Source organism: Arachis stenosperma, chromosome 8 (assembly GCF_014773155.1).
Source record: "Arachis stenosperma cultivar V10309 chromosome 8, arast.V10309.gnm1.PFL2, whole genome shotgun sequence".
Taxonomy (NCBI): Eukaryota; Viridiplantae; Streptophyta; class Magnoliopsida; order Fabales; family Fabaceae; genus Arachis; species Arachis stenosperma.
Window position 1 is genome coordinate 37,517,608 of NC_080384.1, and position 24,169 is coordinate 37,541,776.

At 35.7% G+C, this 24,169-nt stretch overlaps 1 protein-coding gene across 1 annotated transcript; it reads left to right on the forward strand.

Moving 5' to 3' along the window:
• Positions 1-223: 223 nt before the first annotated feature.
• LOC130944013 (probable terpene synthase 2) lies at positions 224-23,635 on the forward strand. Its single transcript, XM_057872129.1, has 7 exons — positions 224-660; positions 1,597-1,876; positions 1,990-2,368; positions 3,946-4,164; positions 4,342-4,483; positions 21,471-21,719; positions 23,050-23,635. Exons 1-7 carry the CDS (start codon positions 550-552, stop codon positions 23,344-23,346), a joined length of 1,677 nt encoding a protein of 558 aa, XP_057728112.1. The 5' UTR covers positions 224-549; the 3' UTR covers positions 23,347-23,635.
• The last annotated feature ends 534 nt before the right edge of the window (positions 23,636-24,169 follow it).

Below are 24,169 nucleotides of genomic sequence, written 5' to 3' on the forward strand. Positions count from 1 at the left end.
CTAAAAAGTTAGAAGCGTTTCTCACAAATAATACCAACATGCACAATATAACTTTTTATAATTAAAAAAAAAAACTTTTACTACTTCTCAAATTAGCTCTTAATCAAGATAACACAATTAAATTCCTCCCATCAAAATTGAACAACTCATAAAAGGATATGCAATTCTCTAATTGAGGAATTTCTAGAGAATTCACTCACTTTTTAACAAGACAAAATAAAAAGGAATCTTGTTTCGTACATAGCTTAGCTGTCCACTTGGGCCATACATTTTTCACATTTGAAAATGGGCACCCAGCTAGGGACATTAACTCATCTCCCTTTGCATGAGTGAACCATATTCTATTTATAGTTATTGGTTCTTAACTCTTTAACATCGTTCATTAACTAGTACCATACATGTCCCTTTCAGCTTCACATTTGAAAATGCTAAGGACATTAACTCATCTCCCTTTGCATGAATGAACCATATTCTACATATAGTTATTGGCTGTTAACTCCTTAACATCGTTCATTATCTAGTACCATACATTATCATCATCTAGTTCTAATGATGACTTCAAGCCAACATGCTCCTTCTAACTCAAAGCGAAGCTATGCAAATTTTGCTCCTAGCATTTGGCACGATACTTTCTTGAAATATGCTGATTCCGAATCTTTGGTATACATCTTATTTAATTTTGTATGATGAGATATGAGTATTGTTATACATATATTATCGTGGTATCTTTTTGAATAATTTTTATTATACATAAAATATTTTTGTGTTTATTAATATAAAATTTCTATGTTGATTGTCAATAAATTTTATATTTTTTTATATTTCTCTAAAAAATTGTGTTCACCTTTAAAAAGATTGTGTGTTTAATAATCATAAAATTTTTATGTTTATTATAAATAATTTTTTTGCGTATTCTTTCTTTATTTCTCTTAATAAACAATTGTCTGTTTACTATCATATAATTTTTGTGTTTTAACATAATATTTTTAAAAAATTTATCTGTTTATCATCACAACATTTCCAAATTTTTATCATCAATAATTTTATATTTATTCACCAAAAAATTTACTGTTTATCATAACAAAATTTTCTTGTTTATCATAAATAAATTCCTGTATGTTCTGTTTTATTTATTTATTTATTTCTCTTCAAAATATTGTATGTGTTTATCTTAACAAAATTTATGTTTTTTTCTCAATAAATTTATGTATTTTCTTCGTATACTTCATTCAAAATATTGTGTTTACCTTAAAAAAAATTATGCATTTTATCATCACACAATATATATATATATATATATATATATATATATATATATCTCGTTCATAAATTTATTTATTTTTCTTTGTTTATTTTCAAAATTTGTTTACCATCCCAAAATTTATGTATTTACCATTAATAAATTTCTTTATTTTCTTTTTATTTTTCTTTAACTTTATGATATACCACGTCCATAATATTAACTCCCAAACATAAGGTTATATAGTATAGTTGAAATGTTTTTTTTTTTAACTCTTTTGCGATATCATATAAATCTAATTAAAATATTTTCATGTTCCGTGAAAACTTCAACTCATTCGTTTAAATTATTTGCAGGAAGTCGATGAAACTATGAAACAAGAAGTTCAAAAGTATCGAGAGATAGTAAAAATGTATCTATCTTCTAGTGATAATAACATCTCACAAAAATTAATTTTAATTGACTCAATTCAACGTTTAAGTATATCTTATTATTTTGAATGTGAAATTAATGAAGCATTAGCACAAATCCATAATAATTTTACCTACAATGGCCTTGCTGTTGAAGAAAACGACATTTACTCTATTGCATTACTCTTTCGTTTGTTTAGACAAAACGGATATCACATCTCATCAGGTATGTATAAAATTTGTCTATTTTTTATATAATTTCAATAACAAAAAAATTTCATATCAATTAGTTATAAATTAAATGTTTCACACTAGTTAGTATGTATGTGAATCACACAGATATTTTCAACAAATTCAAGAATAGAAAGGGAGAATTCCATGAAATTATTGTTGTTCAAGATGTTAAAGGAATGTGGAGTTTGTATGAAGCTGCACAATTAAGAATCCATGGAGAAGAGATACTAGAAGAAGCACACGAGTTCACCTACAATAAACTTAAGTCTATTGTCAATCAGTTGAGTCCATCCCTTGCTGACCAAATCAATCAGAGTTTAGAACAACCACTTCACAAGTCAATTCCAAGAATGAGGGCAAAATCATATATGTCTTTCTATACAAGGAATCCTTCGCATGACAAAGGCGATTTTCTAAACTTTGCAAAATTAGATTTCAATATGGTACAAAAATGGCATCAAAAAGAAGTTGGTAGTAATACCAAGTAAGTACTTATAAAGCTAGCCACGTGCTCTTTATTGATATAAACTAGAATGAAATCCCTGCGTTGCACAGACTCAAATAAATGATGATAGCGATTAATAAATATTGTAAAATAATTTTAAATATATAATTATAAATATGAATAGAAAAATAATTTGTGAAATAATTAAAGTTTAATCACAAAAAAATATACATTGTAAATTTACAAATATTTTAAGATTCGTAATTATTTATATAATATCAAAGATTATCTTTATTAAAAATGCTATATATACACAAAAAATTAGTCATTATATATTTGCGTATAAATATTTGTGTTGTTTTATTCTCAATGTATATTTTATATTTTAATATGTATTTTATATAAGTAATAATATTTTGTATGCGCACATAGGTGTTGTATTTTTATTAATTTCTATTTCAAAAATTAAAACTTCATATATTTATATTATCAACTTTTTTGATAAGTACAAATAGATTGTATATATTTTCATTAGATAAAATTAAAATATAAATATTAAAATAAAATAACACTGGTTAACTACTTAATTCAATTCAAAAGTTAACTTTTTTAGTTAGTGATTACTATTTTTAATGTTTTTTTTTTAATTTGAATTGATTTTTTAAGTATCTTATAACATGCAGTGTGCTTTACATTATTGATTTTATAACTCATCCTCTTTATTACTACTCTTTTGTAAGACTTCAATATTTTTTAACATTTATCATCATTATTATAACTTCAAATATTATTTCTAGTTAATTGCTATATACATGTAAATTATATGTTTTAAAAAATACAAATTGAATAATTTAAAAAACAACTAACATTACTAAAAAAATATTTAGTTGTAGGATTAATTTTGTTAATTATTACGACAACTGTTATAAAATATAAATCGAATAGTTAAGAGGACATTAATATTGTTAAGAGAAGATTTTATTAGTATGAGTCATTTTATTAATTATTGTGAAAACCGTTATAAGAAGTAACATTAAGATTGAAATATATATATATATATATATATATATATATATATATATATATATATATATACTTAATTTTATAATAAAATAATATTTACCATAATATTTACACGATAAAATTATAAATAATTTATATATCGTCACTTAAATGTAAAATGACTTTAGTATATATATGATTATGGGATCAATTTTTATAAAATATAAATAGATTTCTATTAAAATAGAAAATTCAAGTCTACTCATAATTAAAAATTTATCCCGTTCATGCATATATCATAAATTACTCCCATGCATACATGTAAATAGAAGCTCTCAATAGGTTATAAAAATGGGCATAATTCAATGCATCGTATTCTGAAAAACGTTTTGTTTTTGTCATTATAAAGCATTTGCTATATATGACCACTATATTTATCATAAATGTTAGAATATAATTAGGATCAATTAATATATGATACTAATTGATCCTAATTATATTCTAACAATAAAATCACTTATTTTAAAAGTTTAAACTGATAGAAGAAGATAAGATGAATGTTTATATCTCTAACAATAATAATAGATATATAACTTGTTAGTAATATTACACAGGTGGTGGATAGAATCAGATTTTGCAAGAAAAGTCCCTTATGCAAGAGATAGAGTAGTTGAAGTATTCATTTGGCCATTTGGTGTAAACCCTGAGCCTAAATACAGCACTGCAAGACGAATGACGGCCAAAGCAATCTTAATTCTCTCTCTTGTTGATGATACTTATGATGTTTATGGCACAATGGAAGAGCTTGAGCTCTTCACAGAGGCAATGCAAAGGTAGATATTTTAGTAAACAATTGATGACCAATTTTTCATTAAGATATTATTATCTCAATGCAAAGCTTTTGAATTCATTTTGTTAGCCATTATATTATTCTCCTAATAATTCGATCTACTGATGATTATTTCACTTTCATATTTAGTTTATAGCTTCTTTTTTTTCTCTTTTTTCAGATGGGACATTAGTTGCATTGCATCTCTTCCAGAGTGTTTCAAAGTGGTTTTTAATGCACTTTTAGAGTTCTGGGTTGAAATGGAGTCATTGACTGCTGAGAGTGGAAAATCATGCTTCGTCTTGCAACATGTTAAACAGACTGTAAGCTTCTTATTCTATATATATAAACAAATTTTGGTCACATACAAATTAATGTTCAAGATTAGTTAAAATGTCCTATGGTCATTTATAAAAGTCACTATAATTTTCTTTTCGAGAAATGTTAGAAACAATTTTTATTAATATTAGTTAAGATTTTGGTTGATATTTTAATTAATAAAATTTATTATTTTTAGTCCATACTTAGTTAATATTTTATATTCTGAATTAAATTATAAATTTTAAATATTAAATTTTAAATTTTAATAATATAAAAGTAAAGTATTAGTTAAAATTATTGATTAATATTAATAAAAAGTGTTGGTCCTGTTCTGGGATTACTTGAAATAGTGATTTGAGTTTGAACATGAAGTCCAGATTCTTTTCGAGGCAGCGACCAACTTGTTCTGGTGCCGAGGTCCTCGGGAAGAGGTAAGAGGTGGTACCTGCAATTTTAAGCAGGTTTTTAATAGATTGGGACTTGAATATACCTCAGAAGTGTCAGTATATTTATAGTAGAATAGATAACTACCTTTTTGAAGTAGTTTCACCTTTGTTGGTGGATAATCGTTCCCTTTATCTTGGGGGTGTGTTGAGATCTATCTTCTAAATGAGGTAGAGATAGTAGGAGAGATTTAGGGAAGTAGTTATTCAGATAAGTGGGGCTGGATCTCCCTTGTCGTACCCGACCTCTTAATAGGTCGGGCAAGTAGAAGTGGCCACCCTTTTTGGGTGGGCCTTTTTCCTTATTGGGCCTGACTTTATGTTTTTCGACCAGAGTATGAACAGTGTCCTTGGTTGAGTCCGAACTTTCATAAGGTCGGGCTCGAGCATTTTTGTCTCCAGTTTCCTTCGTCGGGTACACTACCTTCAAGAGGTCAGGTACTCGATGTGTTTCAAAATTTTTAAAACGTTGCATTATTCCTTAATGACGTAGCATACGTTACACGGCATTTTTCTGGGGATCCGTGCGTTACTTTTAAAGAAGGGTGCAAAATATCCTTTTTGCCTCTTGTGTATTATAAATTCTTCACTTTTTTTCTTTTTTTTCTTTTTTCGTTTCTGAAACGTTTGCTCTCTCTCTTTCTTTCACTTTCTTTGAACTTCTTTCATGCATCCATTCCCAATTTAAGATTCCTTCATCTTAAAGCTTTATAGGATTTTGTTTTCATTTTTCGAGAGGGTCACCGTTCGCATTTTCGCCGTTCAATTGTACCCTTCTACCTTTCTATTTCTTCGAGGTTGGTACTCTTTTCTACCTTTTTCTTGTTATCTGATTTATTTCAATTGCTCTAGGTAGTATCTGTATTTGCTTTTAATGATGATGGTTTGAAATGTTGTTGGTGATAAAGATTTGACGTTTTCTTTAAACTGTTACTATGATCTTTGATGTAGCTGTGTTTGCCTCCAAATGGTGTCACTTTAGAGTGATTGGGAGTGACACCATTTCTGTATTTAGAAGTATGTTGTGGTATTTTGTGTGCAAGAAATTTTTGATTTCATACATTTTCAAATTGTTGATGATAACCCGATTTCTTTTGATTGGTGTCCGAGTTCTTTTGTGACAATTTGCTTGTTGTATTTGTAGGTATACCTTTTATATCTCGATCTGTAATTCACAACATGTCAACCAAAATTTCATCCGACTTGACCTAGGTAGATATAACTGTCCTTACTCCCGTCCCTGTAATTGATAGAGAATATGCTGAATAATTTCGTAGACATCATAGGTTATATGTAAGTCGGGAGGATGAGAGAAATTTTGAGATAATTGTTGCTAATCCCGAGGAGAGGGTATGCTTCCCCCGACTTGATAGGTCGAAGCATAACTTCTTTTATGCCTATGATTACTTTTTTAATAAGCTAGATGTCCGCCTCCCTTTTTCCAATTTTGAAATTGATATCATCTAATCTTGCAATGTCGCTCCCACCCAACTGCACCCTAATTCTTGGAATTTTAAAAAATATACCAGTTTTTGTGTCGAGAGCTTGATGTCCGACCTTCTCTGAAGGTCTTCTTCTATCTCTTTGTTCTTACCAAGTCTTTTAGTTCCAAGAAACAAGGTTGGGTCTCCTTTCGAGCTGTCCAGGGGGAGAAAGGTTTTTGCCATCTTTGACGGGTATTTCCATGATTTTAAAAATTATTTCTTCAAAATTTGAGTTGTTGATAATGCCCAACCTTTCTTCTTTGATGAGAACGATGAACCCTGTTTTTCTTTATACTAGGAGGAGAAACCAGTAATAGTTAAGTACAATTTTGACAATTTAGATGAGCTCGAAGAGAGTGTAGTTGGCCTGTTCCAAGAGTGTTTGGGCCGTGCTCCTTATTTGGATACCAAAAAATTTTTAGGGAACCCCAGCCAACTCCAATCCGAGCTAGGTAACCTTCTTTCTATTTTTGTTTGATTTGTTGTTACTCCAACATTTCATTTCTGACTTTGTTTTGATTTCTTGATGTCGTGTAGAAAAGATGGCTTCTAAGTCGATCGGCCGCGATGAAAATATTACGGCCTGCGAGAAAAAGTGTTGTCGCTCACAATCTTCAGCAACAAGAGACCGAAGTTATGGCCTCGCCTTCTAAGTCAGACTCAGGCGCCTCTACTTCTATGAAAATTACACCTGACTCGGGTCCTCGGCCGATCTTCTCCAACCTGGAGAAACAAGTACCTCCTTCTTCAAAACAAGTAAACCATCCACCCCCTTCAAATCTTGGGTCAGCCACCAAGAAGTGCAAGACGTCGAGCTCAAGCATTTAAGAACAGGGTTTTGATGCCTTAGCCTGTAGTAAGAAGCACATCATTTCTCACAGTATTATAAGTTGGATGATGTTGCTATAGAATCTCACCTCTAGGTCATGGCCCGAGGAGGGGTTCAGACAGTCGGGCTCTACGTAGCCTTGTTGAAGGAGCTAAAGAATACCCCTTTAGGGGCCACTCAGAGCACCCTAGCTAACTTACAAGATGAGTTGGCATTTTTGAGGGAGACGAAGAAAGAGTTAGAGACTGAGAATGAGATCCTGGTGTCTGATCTGTCCAAAGTCTGGGAAAAGGTTAAGCAGACTGAGGCAACTTTGGCTATGGCTGAGGGCTTAAAGAAGAAATCTGAGGAGAGTTACACCAGGGTCTTTAGGGAAAGGCTAGACTTGGTGGACGAGATTGTTAAGGCAAGAGATAGTTACAAGGATTTGGAGGATAGTGTTGCTGAGGGGATGGACGAGATAGTGGAGAATCTGAAGGCTCAATTTTGAGTTCTTGCTCTCGAGATTGACCTTTTCTCGAGATAATATTGTGTTAGACGGGAAGATAGTCCTTGCCCCCGAGGAGGACGAGGGTGCTCCTGTGCCCGATCATAAGGCGTCAGGTCCCCAGTCCGAGGTGGCTTCTCAAAGATTTGTCCAAACGGATGATGAGGCTACCCCATCCTTGCCTAATAAACAACCTCCTCTCTCTAATTCAATCCCGTTTTCTTCTTCTCGATCCAAGGACGTTATTACTAGGAGGAGCTCCATCCATTGTAATTTTCTTACATGTATAGCCCGACCTGTGGGTCTTGGTAGTTAGTTTTGGACAATTTTAATTTTGCTTTAGTTGTGGTTTTTAAACAACTTTAGAATCTTTGCAAAAATTATTTCTTCATTTTGATAATGATTTTAGGTTTTAAGTGATTGTTTCCTTTTGTGCTTGGATATTGACTCCTTCATTGTAGAATATAACCCTTGGAGATTCTTCAGTGATTTCTACGAGAATCATGGCTTCTACGCCATAAGCAAGCCGAAAAGGTGACTCCCCTGTTGTGGAATGAGGAGTTGTCGAATATGTCCATAAAACTTGAGGAAGCTCATCTGCCCACGCTTTCTTTGCATCTTGTAGTCGGCACTTCAATCCGGCCAGTATAACTTTATTTCTTGCTTCAACTTGTCCATTGGCCTGAGGGTGTTCTACCGATGTGAATTGGTATTTTATCTTGAGGCTAGCCACCAAGTTCCTGAAGGTCGAGTTGGTAAATTGAGTTCCATTGTTTGTGGTGATGGAGTAGGGAACTCCAAACCTTGTGACAATATTCTTGTAGAGAAATTTTTGACTTCGGTGGGTGATGTTAGGATTTTTGCTAGTAAAGAATTTTATAAGAATAGTCGCGTTGTAGATATAGATTCTAAACCAACAGAAATCCCTTCGTGCAAACGTTTTGGTTGTCACAAGTAACAAACCCCTTTAAAATTGATAACCGAGTATTTAAACCTCGGGTCGTCTTTTCAAGGAATTGCAGGGGAGTATGTTCTTATTATTGGTTATGGAGATTGTAAATTGGGGTTGAGAATGAAGAATTAATATGGCAAATAATTTAAATGGCAATTAAAATAAATAAATACTGCAAAGCAAACCCTTTGGCAAGGTACAAGAAATTGGAAGTCCAGACTTAGTTATTCTTATCAATAATAATGAAAGTTGAATCTTAATTCTACTTAGTTGACCTTTGCTAAAGCAAAGGAAAGTCAAGGGACTAATTAGTTCGACCTTCGAATCCTATTTATTTCCTAAGAAAAAGTTGGGATTATTGAAGTTCAATTCAATTAGCAAAGATAACAGTTATCAATTATGTTGAGCTAAGATAACTCCTGAGTTACTGATTTCTTAACCAAGACCAAAAAGAAAAGGAATTAAATCTACTGGAATAAAAATGTCTTCAGATTGGGAATAATCAATAACATAAATAAAAGAAAGCAGTATTAACTGAAATACCTCAAATAACATTAATTCAATTAGAGTAATCTATAACATAGAAGAATTCATAAACTAAATTGAGAAAACAAGTAATGAAAAAGGAATATTGAACCTGATAAGAAGATGAGATAAATTCCTAATTTCTAAAAATCCTAATCCTAAATCCTAAGAGAGAGGAGAGAGCCTCTCACTCTCTCTCCAAAACTAAATCATGGAAAGTGACTAAAAATTCCAGACTCTGAATGGAATGCATTCCCTCACTTCATAACCCCTGGTCTATGCCTTCTGGACTTGGATTTGGGCCAAAAAGGGCTTCAGAATCCGCTATGAACGTTTTCTGCAATTTCTGGTGCGTGGCCTCTGTCACGCGTCCGCGTGGGTCACACGGTCGCGTCAATTGGAGTTTTCCTTGTCGCGCGGTCGCGTCAGTCATGCGGCCGTGTCATAGGTGTTCTTCTTTAAGTGCGCGGTTGCGTTAGTCATGCGGCCGCATCACTGCTTCTTCGCGCTTGGTATGCGGCCGCGTCGTCCATGCGATCGCATGGATGCCAGTTTCTCCAAAACTCCGTTTTACGCTTTCCTTCCATTTTTGTATGTTTCGTTTTCCATCCTTTAAGTCATTCATGCCTTAGAAGATCTGAAACTACTCAACACACTAATCATGGCATCGAATGGAAATAAAGGTAATTAAAATAATCAATTTTAAAGCATAGGAAACATGTTTTTTACATACATCACATAATAAGGAAGGCAAAGTAAAACCATGCAATTAATATGAATAAGTGGGTGAAGGATTGAATAAATCACTCAAACTAAGCACAAAATATATCACAAAATATGGGTTTATCAACCTACCCACACTTAAACAATAGCATGTCCTCATGCTATATCCAAGGTAAAAAGTAAGGTTGAAGTGGTGGAATGCCATGCAATGCAATTCTAATCTAAATGCAACTAACTAAATGCATGATGCAATTCTAATTTTATTCACTCATATATAAAGCTTACATGTTGTTAAATCAATTTACATTCTCAAGGAATCATATATATATATAGCCAACCTTAGATAATGTTAAAGCACTTTTACACTTGAAATGGGAAGAAAAATATTTTATAAACTTGCAAGACAATTAACAAATTAAGCATAGATATATGTTGATGAGTTATTGAATCCTAATTGGATTTTGTGTTTACTCTCTAATCACTCAGTGTTTATTGGGTTAATCACTCTATTCTTCTTTTTATCCTTACTTTCTATAACTTTGTTCTTCATCTAACCAATCAACAATTATAAAATATAGACATACCAAAAATCATGAGGTCTTTAATTAAGGTAGTAATGGGGCCAAGGTAAAGGTAAGGGTATATGTATAAGGCTAAGTGAGATAATAAGTGAATCCTTAATTAGTCTAAGATCTCACCTAACATACATAATTTCTAAAGTAAAGCTTCTTTACCTGTTTTTCCATATTTTTCCCACTTTTGATATTACATTCTCATATTTATTTTTATTCTATGTGCATTGCTTTTTTTTTATGCACATGGTAATTTAATTAATTTAATTTCACATGAGCATGTTTCCCAAAAATTCTTAATTTGGAACATCTTTATTCTTTTCAACTTTCTACCCTATTTTTCATTATCCATGTTCCCAATAGGTTTTCTCACACTTTAACAATACACAATTTCTATCTTAAGCTAACCAAGGATTCAACTTGGGATTTTTTTATTTTATTTTTCTGCTTAAAGCTAATAATGTGGTTATAAAACAGAAGGGGATTAAAGCTCAAGGGGGCTAACAAGGATGACATAAAAGGTAGGCTTTATTTGGGATAAGTGAGTTAATAATCAAACATGGCCTCAATCACTCTCTTGGTATGTATCTATATTCTATAATCGGATATATAGATTAAAACAAAGCAAAGAATACCAAAATAAAAAAGAAGGATGGAACACACAGGAATAAAATATTATGGTTTAAATGTAACCATACAATTAAGCTCAAAACTCACAAGCTGTATGTTCTCAAACTCATAAATCATATATCATTCATATATGTCATGCAGGTTTAGTTAAAATTTCTCATTATTCTCATAAAAAAATTATTTTGGGTGGCTTTTAAGGTTTTAGTATTTCTCCTTGATGAAATGTTGTTAACTAACTAACATGTAATGCTATATATACAAGGTGTGGATTGTTTCTATTCTGTTAAAGTCTCTAGCTTACTTCCTTTTTATTTTTCAATCAAGTCAACTATCATATACTAAAAAGGGTAAACTATACTAATTAATCCACTTAAAATAAAACTAGTAAACTAATGTGCAAATCAAGCTAAAATATCCAAAGTAGTATACATATAGCTCAAAGTGCAAAATGTAAAAGGTACAATAAAAAGCAAAAAGAGAAAAATATGCAAAAATACAGAAAATGAACAAAATAAGAGAAAGTTTGTAGTGGTTCACCAAAATAAAGATACGCCAGAGATGGCAACCTCCCCACACTTAAATAATAGCATCGTCCTCGATGCTCACTCAAGCTGCGTGTGAAGGAGTGTCATCCCCAGAAGGATGGGTAGCTGGAGTCTCTGTGGTGGTGGTCTGAGGATCTGGCTGCTGCAGAGGAGGTGCTGACTGTATAGGGATGTCGGGATCTGCAGCCTGGATCTGATGTGGGACCTCCTGCTGTGGTGCAGCCTGCTCTGTGTCTACCTGCTCTGTCTCTCTCTGTGGATGGGTCTCCTCCTCATGCTCATCCGCCTCCTCCTCAGATGGCTCCGATGGTGTGTCAGGCTCGGAGGAGATGTCACTGCCAGATCGTATCAACAGCTTCATGTGCTCATAACGTCGCCGACTGTGACGCTCAGATCTCTCATACCGGCGCCGGTTGCGGCGCTCTATCCTGTCTAGCTGCTGAAACAAGCGGTGCACTAGGTGATAAACTGGCTCTGAGGCAGGTGGAGGGGCAGTAGTGGTAGCAGGGGTAGCTGTGGAGGAAGAAGGACCAGCGGAAGGTGTAGCTGTCTCATCAGTAGCAGTGAAGGGTGGGGGTCTGTAGCCTAAAGGTAGAAAGTTCCTACTGTGAGGAATAATCTTCCTGCAGTCTGCAGCCGGTGGCTTCTCATCGGCATCCTCCCAAGGCACGGCAGCTCGACGGCCCAGCTGTGTAACCAAATAGGGAAAGGGAAGAGTGCCTCGGACGTGGACCCTGGCCATGTAGGACCGGATAAAGCGTGGCAGGTACAGGTCCTTACCCTCCATCACACACCAAAGGAGCGAGGGTGATCATAGCGGCCGGTATCACGATCTCATGGGTACTCGGCATAACATAGGTGCTCAAGATCTGGTGCCATAGTCGAGCTTCATCATTTAAGTAAATCCGCTTGATTCCCTTAGGCATGGTGGTGTCCTGACCCAATTTCCATGGAACAGTCGGGTCAAGGGCAATTCTCGCCTTGACTGCATCCCAATCAATTCGCATAAAGCGCATGTCCTCCTCAGCCCTTTTGTAACCATCAGGCTGATCGGATTTAGGTGGGAGCTGCAGAATGGTGCGGCTGTTGTGGGCGGCGGGGAGGGTGGCGATCGTGGAGGGGGGCAGCGGCGGTGGAGGGAGAAGGGGGAAAGAAGAAGAAGAAAGAGGGGGAGGAGGAAGAGGGTTGGCGTGGTGGTTGGTTCTGGGTGGTCGACGGGGGCGGGGGTGGCCGATGGTGGTGGCTGGGTGGTTGGAGAAGAGGAGAGGGAGGGGAGGGTTTTGGGGTGGGGCGCGACGGATAGGGTTCGCGTGACTTGGGGGGGTTATAAATTTGAATCCACGCGATCGCGTGGAGCACGCGGTCGCGTAGCTGGGGTGTAGTAGGGGTGACGCGATTGCGTGGGTTGCGCGATCACGTGGAATGGGTAAAAGAGGGAATGACGCGATCGCCTGAGGCATGCGATCGCGTGGCTGAAAATTGTGCTAAACGCACGATTCTAGCGTCGTGTCAGCGCAACTCTCTGTCTCCTTTGGGGTGGTGTGCAATCCTCGCGACGTGATCGCGTCGCTCACGCTGGCGCGTGAGATTGATGTTTGTGCATATGACGCGATCGCGTGGTTCATTTTGTGCGAAACGCACAATGGCCACACGATTCCAGCCCAACTTTCTGGGCGTTGGATCTTTACGCCGATTTCCAGGTCACCTGGCCGCGTGATTGACGCGGACGTGTGGGGGGTGTTTTATCGCAGCTGACGCGATCACATGAGTGATGCGGTCGCGTCCCACACCCTTTTTTTTTTTTAACTGAATGCAAAATGCAATGCCAATATGAATGTTATGCAAAACTCCAGGTTCAATACAATAAAATAAAATAAAACTTAAAAACAAATAAAAATGAGGAAGAAACGATCATACCATGGTGGGTTGTCTCCCACCTAGCACTTTTAGTTAAAGTCCTTAAGTTGGACATTTGATGAGCTTCCTGTTATGGCGGCTTATGTTTAAATTCATCCAAAAATCTCCACCAATGCTTGGAATGCCAATAGCCTTCGGGGTCCCAAACTAGGCATGTGAAGCTTCTAAGCAGCTTCAAACAGATTTTCAGACTCCCGGGGTGATGAATATCAGAGTATTTTCCAGGATCCCAAACTTTGGTTCCAAATCCGCCTTTGTTTTGATCTATTCTTTTCCATCCGGGCGGTTTGGAAATTAGATTCTCACCAAGATGACCAAACGTTTTCCGAGATCCTATCAAGTGAACTTGACACCAACTTTTGCACCTAAAATCGAAGTGCGAAACCTCATTGGATCTTGCATACCAGCGCTGAGTACGAGTCATTTCCCTTTTTCTCTTAAAGCCGCAAAGAGCTCTAAGCTGGCCATCTGTTTCAAGCAAACCATATTCAAGTGGAAAAATAAAGATAAGAGTCAAGGATTTTACCCACTTGAAGTCTGTGTTGGTTGGTAATGGCCTTGGGATAAGTGTTTCCAGTGGTTCTGCAAGATCTACTCCCTTGTGGTCTTTAGTGGATTCCTCCACTTCCTTGCAAACCTTTTCCATTCCAGCCATGTTCTGGTCAAAGTCTTCCATATCTTCCTCATCACTTGAGTCATAAATAGGAGGTTGAGAAAAGTCGACCTCTGCATCATCTTCGTATTCACTTGGGGAAGATTATTCTGTCTCAGAGAATTCACTCGCGGCTGCAAGTTCATCACTAGGAGGACTTGACTGGTGACTATCATCATCAAAGAAACATGCGTCTTGAGTTACTCCGTCCAGTTCTTCATAAGATATCCGCATTGGAGGTTGTGCAACATCCTCTTTAGCGTCAGTTGTAACATCCTTGACGGGGTCTTCCATGACTCTGTATTCCCTAGGAGGTTCAGCATCTCCTAAATCTTCAACCAACTCTTCTTCTTCTACAATGACAGCGTCCTCGACTTGTTCCTGTACGAAGTTATGCTCTATGCTGTCCACTGGAGTCTCTTGTGTCTTCTTCACAATACATTCTTCATTAGATTCTCCACATGAAGCCATGGGGGTCTGTTGAGTAGCTGAACGTCTGGAAGATAGTTGATTTATTGCTTGCTCCAGTTGATGAAGGGTTGCATTGAATTGGTTTACTGATTCCTTGAAGCGAACCTGTGATTCTTGGCTTGATGAATATGGACATGGTGTATAAGGGAGTGGTGGTTCTTGGGAGTAATTGGATTGGCGTTGGGGTGAATAAGGATCATGTGGTAGTGAATGGTGAAAAGAAGCTTGTGAGTGTGGTGGTTCAAAGTTATGTCGAGAGGGTGATCTTTGAGCACAGGGTGGGGCTTGTTGGTAGTTACAAGGTTGTCCACCATATCTTTCAGCTGAGTATGCATTGTAGAATGGTCATTGTCCATGATATCTTGGAGGGTATTGTTGCCTAAAGGGTTGATTAGATCCTCTTAACTCCATCCATCCTTGATTGGTCTGACTTTGATGCATATTCCTGTTGTGGTTTCTATTTCCTTCAACAAAGTTAGAACCAAACTCAAAGCGAGAGGGGTGAGAACTCATAGTAGTTATCAGAAATAAGGGGGAAAAAGGAGAAACAAATAAACAAGTAAAAGAAATATATATATATATATATATATATATATTTTTTTTGAAAAATATTTACAATAACCAATAATAAGGCACACGTTTGCAATTCCCCGGCAACGGCGCCATTTTGACGTTAGGATTTTTGCTAGTAAAGAATTTTATAAGAATAGTCGCGTTGTAGATATAGATTCTAAACCAACAGAAATTCCTTCGTGCAAACGTTTTGGTTGTCACAAGTAACAAACCCCTTTAAAATTGATAACCGAGTATTTAAACCTCGGGTCGTCTTCTCAAGGAATTGTAGGGAAGTATGTTCTTATTATTGGTTATGGAGATTGTAAATTGGGGTTGAGAATGAAGAATTAATATGGCAAATAATTTAAATGGCAATTAAATAAATAAATACTGCAAAGTAAACCCTTTGGCAAGGTACAAGAAATTGGAAGTCCAGACTTAGTTATTCTTATCAATAATAATGAAAGTTGAATCTTAATTCTACTTAGTTGACCTTTGCTAAAGCAAAGGAAAGTCAAGGGACTAATTAGTTCGACCTTCGAATCCTATTTATTTCCTAAGAAAAAGTTGGGATTATTGAAGTTCAATTTAATTAGCAAAGATAACAGTTATCAATTATGTTGAGCTAAGATAACTCCTGAGTTACTGATTTCTTAACCAAGACCAAAAGGAAAAGGAATTAAATCTACTGGAATAAAAATGTCTTCAGATTGGAAATAATCAATAACATAAATAAAAGAAAGCAGTATTAACTGAAATACCTCAAATAACATTAATTCAATTAGAGTAATCTATAACATAGAAGAATTCATAAACTAAATTGAGAAAGCAAGTAATGAAAAAGGAATATTGAACCTGATAAGAAGATGAGATAAATTCCTAATTTCTAAAAATCCTAATCCTAAATCCTAAGAGAGAAGAGAGAGCCTCTCTCTCTCCAAAACTAAATCATGGAAAGTGACTAAAAATTTTAGACTCTGAATGGAATGCATTCCCTCACTTCATAACCACTGGTCTATGCCTTCTGGACTTGGATTTGGGCCAAAAAGGGCTCCAGAATCCGCTATGAACGTTTTCTGCAATTTCTGGTGCGTGGCCTCTGTCACGCGTCCGCGTGGGTCACGCGGTCGCGTCAATTGGAGTTTTTCTTGTCGCGCGGTCGCGTCAGTCATGCGGCCGCGTCATAGGTGTTCTTTTTTAGGTGCGCGGTTGCGTCAGTCATGCGGCTGCGTCGCTGCTTCTTCGCGCTTGGCATGCGGCCGCGTCATCCATGCGATCGTGTGGATGCCAGTTTCTCCAAAACTTCATTTTACGCTTTCCTTCCATTTTTGTATGTTTCCTTTTCCATCCTTTAAGTCATTCCTGCCTTAGAAGATCTGAAACTACTCAACACACTAATCATGGCATCGAATGGAAATAAAGGTAATTAAAATAATCAATTTTAAAGCATAGGAAACATGTTTTTCACATACATCACATAATAAGGAATGGAAAGTAAAACCATGCAATTAATATGAATAAGTGGGTGAATGATTGAATAAATCACTCAAACTAAGCACAAAATATATCACAAAATATGGGTTTATCAGTGGGCTGTGATGGTCGTTAATGGTTCCACCTCAATTCATTTAGTAAAATAGTCAATTCCTACTATGAAGTATTTTACTTGTCCTAGAGCTTGATAGAATGGTCCAAGAAGATCGAGATCCCATTTTGCAAATAGCCATGGTGAGGTGAAGCCGATGAGCTCTTAGGGAGGTGTGACATGAAAGTTGGCATGCTTCTGGAAAAGCGTTCATTTTTTTTATGAACTCAGCCGCTTCTCTTTGCAAAGTCGGCCAAAAGAAGCTGGTTCGGATCACCTTATTGGCTAGTGATCGGGCTCGTAAGTGATTGCCACATATGCCATTGTGTACTTCCTATAGGACCTTTTTGGTGTTAGTCGTTGGGATGCACTTTAATAAAGGTGTTTATATCCCTCTTTTGTATAGCACGTTGTGGGCCAAGGTGTAATTTTGTGCCTCCCTTATTTTTGTGCTTCTTGTTCATCTTCACGAATGATATCAAATTTAAGGTAGTTGACTATGGGAGTCATCCATCCTAAATTTTGGATGGATATGGCGATTATGTCTGAGTTGCATCTCCTTTTAACACTGATGGTGCGTAGAGAGTTTTTTGGATGAGACTCCTATTGTTGCCCCCTGGTAGGACATCTGCCGGGCATTTGATTTTCGAGCTATGTGTCATATCTCTCTTTTCGAGAACTGTGCTAATTGTTCTCGTGCTTATTCTAGGTACTTTTTCATGTTGGGATCTTTGGCTTGACAAGTGTCGTTAACTTAGGAAGTTACTACTTGGGAGTCGCTAAGCACTATCAATCTTTCTGTCCCAACTTCTTTAGCCAGCTTCAAGCCAGCAAGGAAGGCTTCATACTCTTCTTGGTTATTGGAAGTAGGAAACTCGAACCTTAATAATAGTTCCATCCGAGTTCCTTGCTCATTTTTTAGGATGACGCCTGCTCTGCCTCCGACTTTGTTGGATGATCCATCTACATATAAGCTCCAAGTTGTCGGACTTCCCTGGCTTTCAGTGTACTCGGCCACAAAGTCGGCGAGATACTGGGGCTTGATTGATGTCCGAGTTTCACATCTCAAATCGAACTCGGACAGTTCTACAGCCCATTGTAGCATCCTTCCTGCTATGTCCATTTTTTTGTAGGATGTGCTTCACGGGTTTATTAGTTTGGAACTTTATAGTGTGAGCCTGAAAGTAAAGTCAGAGCCTTCGAAAGGTGAGGATAAGAGCATATGCGAACTTTTCTATCTTTTGATAGTTTAGCTCTGCTCCTTGTAAAGATTTTGCTTACAAAGTAGATAGGTTGTTGTTCGTTCTCATCTTCTCGGATTAGAGTGGAAGCTATAGCTCGGTTCACCACTGCCAAATAAAGGACGAGCTCTTCTTCCGTGATGGATCGGATAAGTATAGGGGGTTGGTCCAGAAATGCTTTAAAATCTTGAAAGGCTTGCTCGCATTCCTGGGTCCATTCAAATTGACTCTCCTTTTTGAGTATTAAATACAATGGTAAAAGACTTCAATGCTGACCCTGCTAAGAACCTGGATAATGCTGCTAACCTTTCATTTAGTTGTTGGACTACTTTGAGAGAAGTCAGGCTCTTCATCTCTAATATGGTTGTGCATTTGTCTAGGTTAGCTTCTATGCCTTTATGCCTCTTTGAGTGATCATGAAGCCTAAGAATTTTTCGGCCTCTACTGCGAATGTGCATTTTGAAGGATTTAATCTCATTGCATGCTTCCTTATTGTGGAGAATACCTCGGAAAGGTCAGACAAAAAAGCAAAGTCGTCTTTGATCTTGACGAGCATGTCATCCACATATACTTCCATGAGTTTTCCTAAGTGGGGGGGGGGGGTGAAAAGGGAATACCTTGTTTATTAGTCGCTGGTATGTGGCTCCAGCATTCTTTAATCCAAAATGCATTACCACATAACAATAATTAGCATTCAGAGTGATAAAAGAAGTCTTTTTTTGGTCTGGTTTATACATTGGAATTTAGTTATATCTTGAGTATGCGTCCATAAAGGACAAATACCGATATCTTGAGGCCGAATCAACCAGGGCATCAATGCTTGGGAGAGGATATGGATCCTTGGGACCAGCCTTATTGAGGTCAGTGTAATTGACACTCAACCTCCGTTTTCTATTTTGCTTTTTTACCAGAACCATGTTAGTCAGTCATAATGGATACTTTACCTCTCTTATGAATCCAGCTTCTAATAGTGCCTGCACCTGTTGTTCCACGACCTATGCCCTTTCAGAACCAAGCTTTCGACGCTTTTTTTAATAGGTCGAAAACCTGGAGAGACAGCGAGTTTATAAGACATCAGCTTGGGATCTATACCAGCCATATCAGAGGCTTTCCTGGTGAAAAGGTTGGAGTTTCTTCGTAACAGTTCAACAAGCTGTGCTTTTAGACCTTCCTCTAGGTTGGCCTCTATACTCGTTGTCTTTTCGGCATGATCCCCGATTTGCACTTTTTCTCTCTTCCCTTCAGGTTGGGGACGTAATTCTTCCCGAGTTCGGACACCACCAAACTTGATACTATTGACTTCTTTTTTGCCTTGGTTTCCTTTCAAATTAAGGCTTCCATTGTAACACTTTCGTGCCAACTTTTGATCTCTCTTTTCTGTGGCAATTCCTGCTGTAGTGAAAAATTTCATACACAAGTGAGGTGTAAAGACAACTACTACTCGGCTTAAAGTGGTCCGACCTATTAGGACATTATACGCTGACATGACATCGACCATAATGTAATCGAAGCTTAACGTCCTTGACTTCGTGCCCTTTTCGAAGGTGGTGTATAGTGAGATAAATCCAAGAGGTCGGATCGGCATGTCCCCCAACCCGAAAAGGTTATCTGGGTATGCCTTCAGATCCTTTTCTTCTAGCCCAAGTTTTTCAAAGGCAAGCTTGAATAGTATGTCTGCTGCCAAACTCCCTTGGTCCACCAAGGTTCTATGGAGATTTGCATTGGCGAGGATTATTGTTATCACTACCGGATTGTCGTAACCATGTGTCACCCCTTGAGCATCCTCTTTGGTGAACGAAATGGTTGGTAAATCAGAAATTTCGTTGTCTTCTTCGACTTGATATACCTCTTTGAGATGTCGTTTACGTGAGGATTTTGAAATTCCTCCTCCAACAAACCCTCAATTTATCATATGTATGTGTCATTCAGGAGTTTGCAGGGGACGTTCTTGTCGTTCTTTGTCTTCGTCTCTTTTTCTCTTTCTTGGATTATCTAATCTTTCGGCCAGGTACGTTTCTAACCGACCATCCCTGACCAGTTTTTCTATGACACTTTTTAAGTCATAACAATCATTGGTAGAATGTCCATACAACTTGTGGTACTTGTAATATTCTGTCAGACTTCTGGCCTTTTATGCTTGATAGGCCAATGAGGTGGTAGCTTTTTAGTGTGACATATCTCTATATAGATATCTACAAGAGAAACTCAGAGTAGGATATAGTTATGATACCTTCGAGGTTTTTTCGAGTTGTACTCTTCTTTTTTCTGAGCTTCTTTCTCGTTGTCCCGAGTTGGGTAGGACAGGTTGGGCCTCGGGGGAGGCTCTCTAAGTCGAAAATTTTTTTCCATGTTGATGTATTTTTCTGTACGTTCTTGTACTTCGTACAAGAAAGTCATTTGTCATTTGGATATGAATTGGGAGAATGACCCTTCTTTAAGGCCATTAACTAACCCCATTATCACTACTTCAGTAGGTAAGTTTTGTATTTTCAAGCAGTCTTTGTTGAATCTCTCCATATAGTTTTGGAGTGTCTCTCTGACTTCTTATTTTACCCCCTAGCAGGCTTGGAGCGTGCTTCACTTTGTCTTTTTCTATTGAAAATTTGGTAAGGAACTTCCTTCTCAGGTCGTCAAAGGAAGTTACCGATCTAGGAGGTAAGTTATCGAACCACTTCATTGCAGGTTTGGTCAAAGTTATCGGAAAGGCTTTGCAACGAATCACCTCAGAGGCATCGGCTAGGTCATCCGACTTTTGAAATTGTTGAGGTGATGCTTTGGATCGGTTGTTCCGTCGTAGAGATCCATGTCAGGAGTTTTGAAATTTCTGAAAATCCTAGCTCGCATGATCTTTTTAACAAACGGATCTTCGCCTCCTAGAAGGATTTTCTCCTAATCTGCTCGATTGCTCCGTCTTCGGAGGTCGGCTTCTAACCTCAAGAGCTTTTCTTCCAGTTCTTTTTATCATCATACTTTTTTTCGTAATTCCCGTTCTGCTTCTCATTGTCGCTCAACCTCCAGCTCAAGTTGTTCTAATCATCTATGGTGGCCGTAAACTAATCCAAGTATTTTCGTTGGATGGGGAGGTTCTTTATCTTCGAACGGGTAGACCTCCGAATGAATCCGCCGTAGATGAGATTAAGTACTTAGTCAATACTTAGTTAATATTTTAGTCAATACTTAGTTAATATTTTATACTCTGAATTAAATTGTAAATTTTAAATATTAAATTTTAGATCCTAATAATATAAAAATAAGTATTAATTAAAATTATTGGTTAATATTAATAAAAAAATGTTTTTTTATTATGTATAATATGGTGATTTACAGTCTCCACCTACATAGCTAGCTAATTAATGAGTCTAATTATTGCGCTGACAGTTTTCTACGTTGGCACATGCCTACCTTGTTGAAGCAAAATGGTGCCATGAGGGCCATATCCCAACATACGATGAGTACAAGGTTCAGGGACTTGTATCGGGTGGATTCCCTGCTGTCTTAACAGTGTTTATTGCTTTGGTAAAAGAACTTGCAACCAAAGAGACGCTTGATTGGCTTTCTGATTGTCCAGCCATCTTAAAAGCTGCATCTACTATTGCAAGGATCAAGAATGATTCGGCCTCACATAAGGTAGAGATTATTTCTGAGAAAGTTTTTGTTTTCATGCTTTTCAACTTATTTGTATGTGTGTCTATATGATGTAAATATTAAGGGAGAGAGTTATAGATAATCACTATAGTTTACTTGAAAAATTATGATCAATTATAAGTTTACAGAGATTAAGTAACTCATTAGGATTGGTATATGAAACTTAAGAATTTTGTTTTATAAAGAAATTTACATTATTAGCTAAATAGCACGATATAAAATTATTACTATATCTCAATATATTTTTTTATTTTAAAATTTCTAATACATATTAATTTGATCTATTTAACCTTTCTTAAAACGTGAATCTAGCTAATAAGAACAATATTCATCAAAAGTCAATTGTAATTTAAAATAATATATAACAATATGTTATCTTTTACATACATATATATAATAGAAAAAGTGGATATTCTAAGTTTGATTACCAAATGGTTGTAGTAGTGAAAAATTGAACCTCTATCCTTAAATTGGAAACTTTACACATATTATATATACTAGCGGTTTTACAAGCATTATTATACTTCTTCAATCACTTTTTCTATTGTTTTTAGAATGTATTTATTTTAAAAATTATCCCCATATTTTTTTTAATTATAGATTGGTTGAAAAAACTTAATAAATGATGAATAAAAAATAATTTAATTTTATAAATCTTTTATACAAACAATAATTCCATGGAATAAATAAATTTAAAGTCTAGCAAATTATTATAAAAGTGGTGATTACACTATCACCTGTAATAAAGTAAAGAAAAAAAAAATATTTATAACATTATTATCTATACATAGACCATATATAGAATATATATGCTTATTTATAACTATTATCTATAGGTTTGTCTATATCTGTGGTTAGACAATTTTTAACATGGGTAAAAATGGAAGGATAAATTGGAGAGAAAAAGAGACAATCCTCTTTGTATATTGTTATAGCTTATAGACATAAACCTAAAATCTGAAACATAATAAAATGTGACTAAACAAACATTAAATATTATATAATTTAGAATAATTTTAATATTTTAGTTTAATAAATTATATTAATGCCTAAAAATTAAAAAGAGAGGTTGGTCAACAAGTAGGTTCCTGCTAATATATACTCCTTTAAAATAACTTGCGTTTTGACTTTTTATAGATAAAACTATGAAGTTTTAATGTATTTAGACCTATTTTACATTTAAATATATTGGTAATAGTTGACTTAAAAACTGAGATAATATACATATATGAGTTTTCAATTGATTTAGTTTATCAGATTTATTTTGATGATACATATAATTCAACATTTTGTATTACTCAATTATTTGTAGTTTGAGCAACAAAGGAAACATGTTGCATCTGCAGTGGAATGTTGCATGAAGCAATATGACTTTTCACAAGAGGAGGCCTATGAATTCATCAACAAGGATATCGATAATTGTTGGAAGAAGATGAACGAAGAGTACCTCAAGTTAATTAAAAATATCCCAAAGCTTCTGATTGATTGCATTGTTAATTTGGCACGTATAACTGAGTTTTATTATTTAAACTTTGAGGATAAATACACCAATTGTGAGCTTTTGAAAGATCACATTGTGACACTGCTTTTGGACCCCATCGTCGTGTAGCGGTTTTATGTAGAAAGAAATCAACTAAAGATGGCTTTCTTATATATGTTGGCCATTGTTGTTGTATCTTGTATGGTTCTAAGTTTGAGGGTTAAATTCTACCCGAATTAATAGGGATTTTAATTAAAGTGTGTCAAATAAAAATGAGATTTTGACTAATATGATGCACTATAGCGGTGTTTCCATTAGGCCTTAATTAGTCATTAATTAATTATATTTATGTTATTTTTCTGTAAAGATGGTTTGGTATATGGATGATTATTTTTATTTTAGAGTGGACGTTTATTTAACTTGGATTGGATTTTAGTAGATACAATAAAATTTATTGAATGTTTATTTTATTACGTATGTGGATGTGTATTTCCATTTTAAACAGACAGTTTGATGGAGAAGAAGCTCGACAGCACTAAAATTAGCTGGTGAGGGAGAGACCGACGGTGTAATGAGAATTTGGGGAAGAGGCATACAATAATAAAAGGGTTAAAAGTTAGATGGTTAAAATTTTATAGGTAAAAATAAGATTTTTTAAAAAATAATTTATGATGAACTATTTTTTTTTCATCTTTTATAAAACGAAAGTGCAGTTTATTATTCATGTTGTTCAGATTTACTGTTATTTACCTAACGAAATTGTAACTTTAATATTAGGCAGAAATTCACCTGCAGTCGCCTGCAGGTGAAGTTGCTTCTGGATGGCTGACACGTGTTACTATATGGTTTAAAAAAAATCGGTTTATTTTATATAAATGGTTTATTTAAAAAACCGGTTTGAATTGGACCAAGCAGTTACTTTTATTCCCTTCTTCTTCGTTTCGTATGTAAA

Bases quoted from the DNA above. Each gene is read 5' to 3' on its own strand.
- LOC130944013 (XM_057872129.1), top strand. From the start codon at position 550: ATGATGACTTCAAGCCAACATGCTCCTTCTAACTCAAAGCGAAGCTAT. The intron at 661-1,596 runs GTATACATCTTA...AATTATTTGCAG, and splicing joins ATGCTGATTCCGAATCTTTG to GAAGTCGATGAAACTATGAA. The intron at 4,484-21,470 runs GTAAGCTTCTTA...TTGCGCTGACAG, and splicing joins TGCAACATGTTAAACAGACT to TTTTCTACGTTGGCACATGC.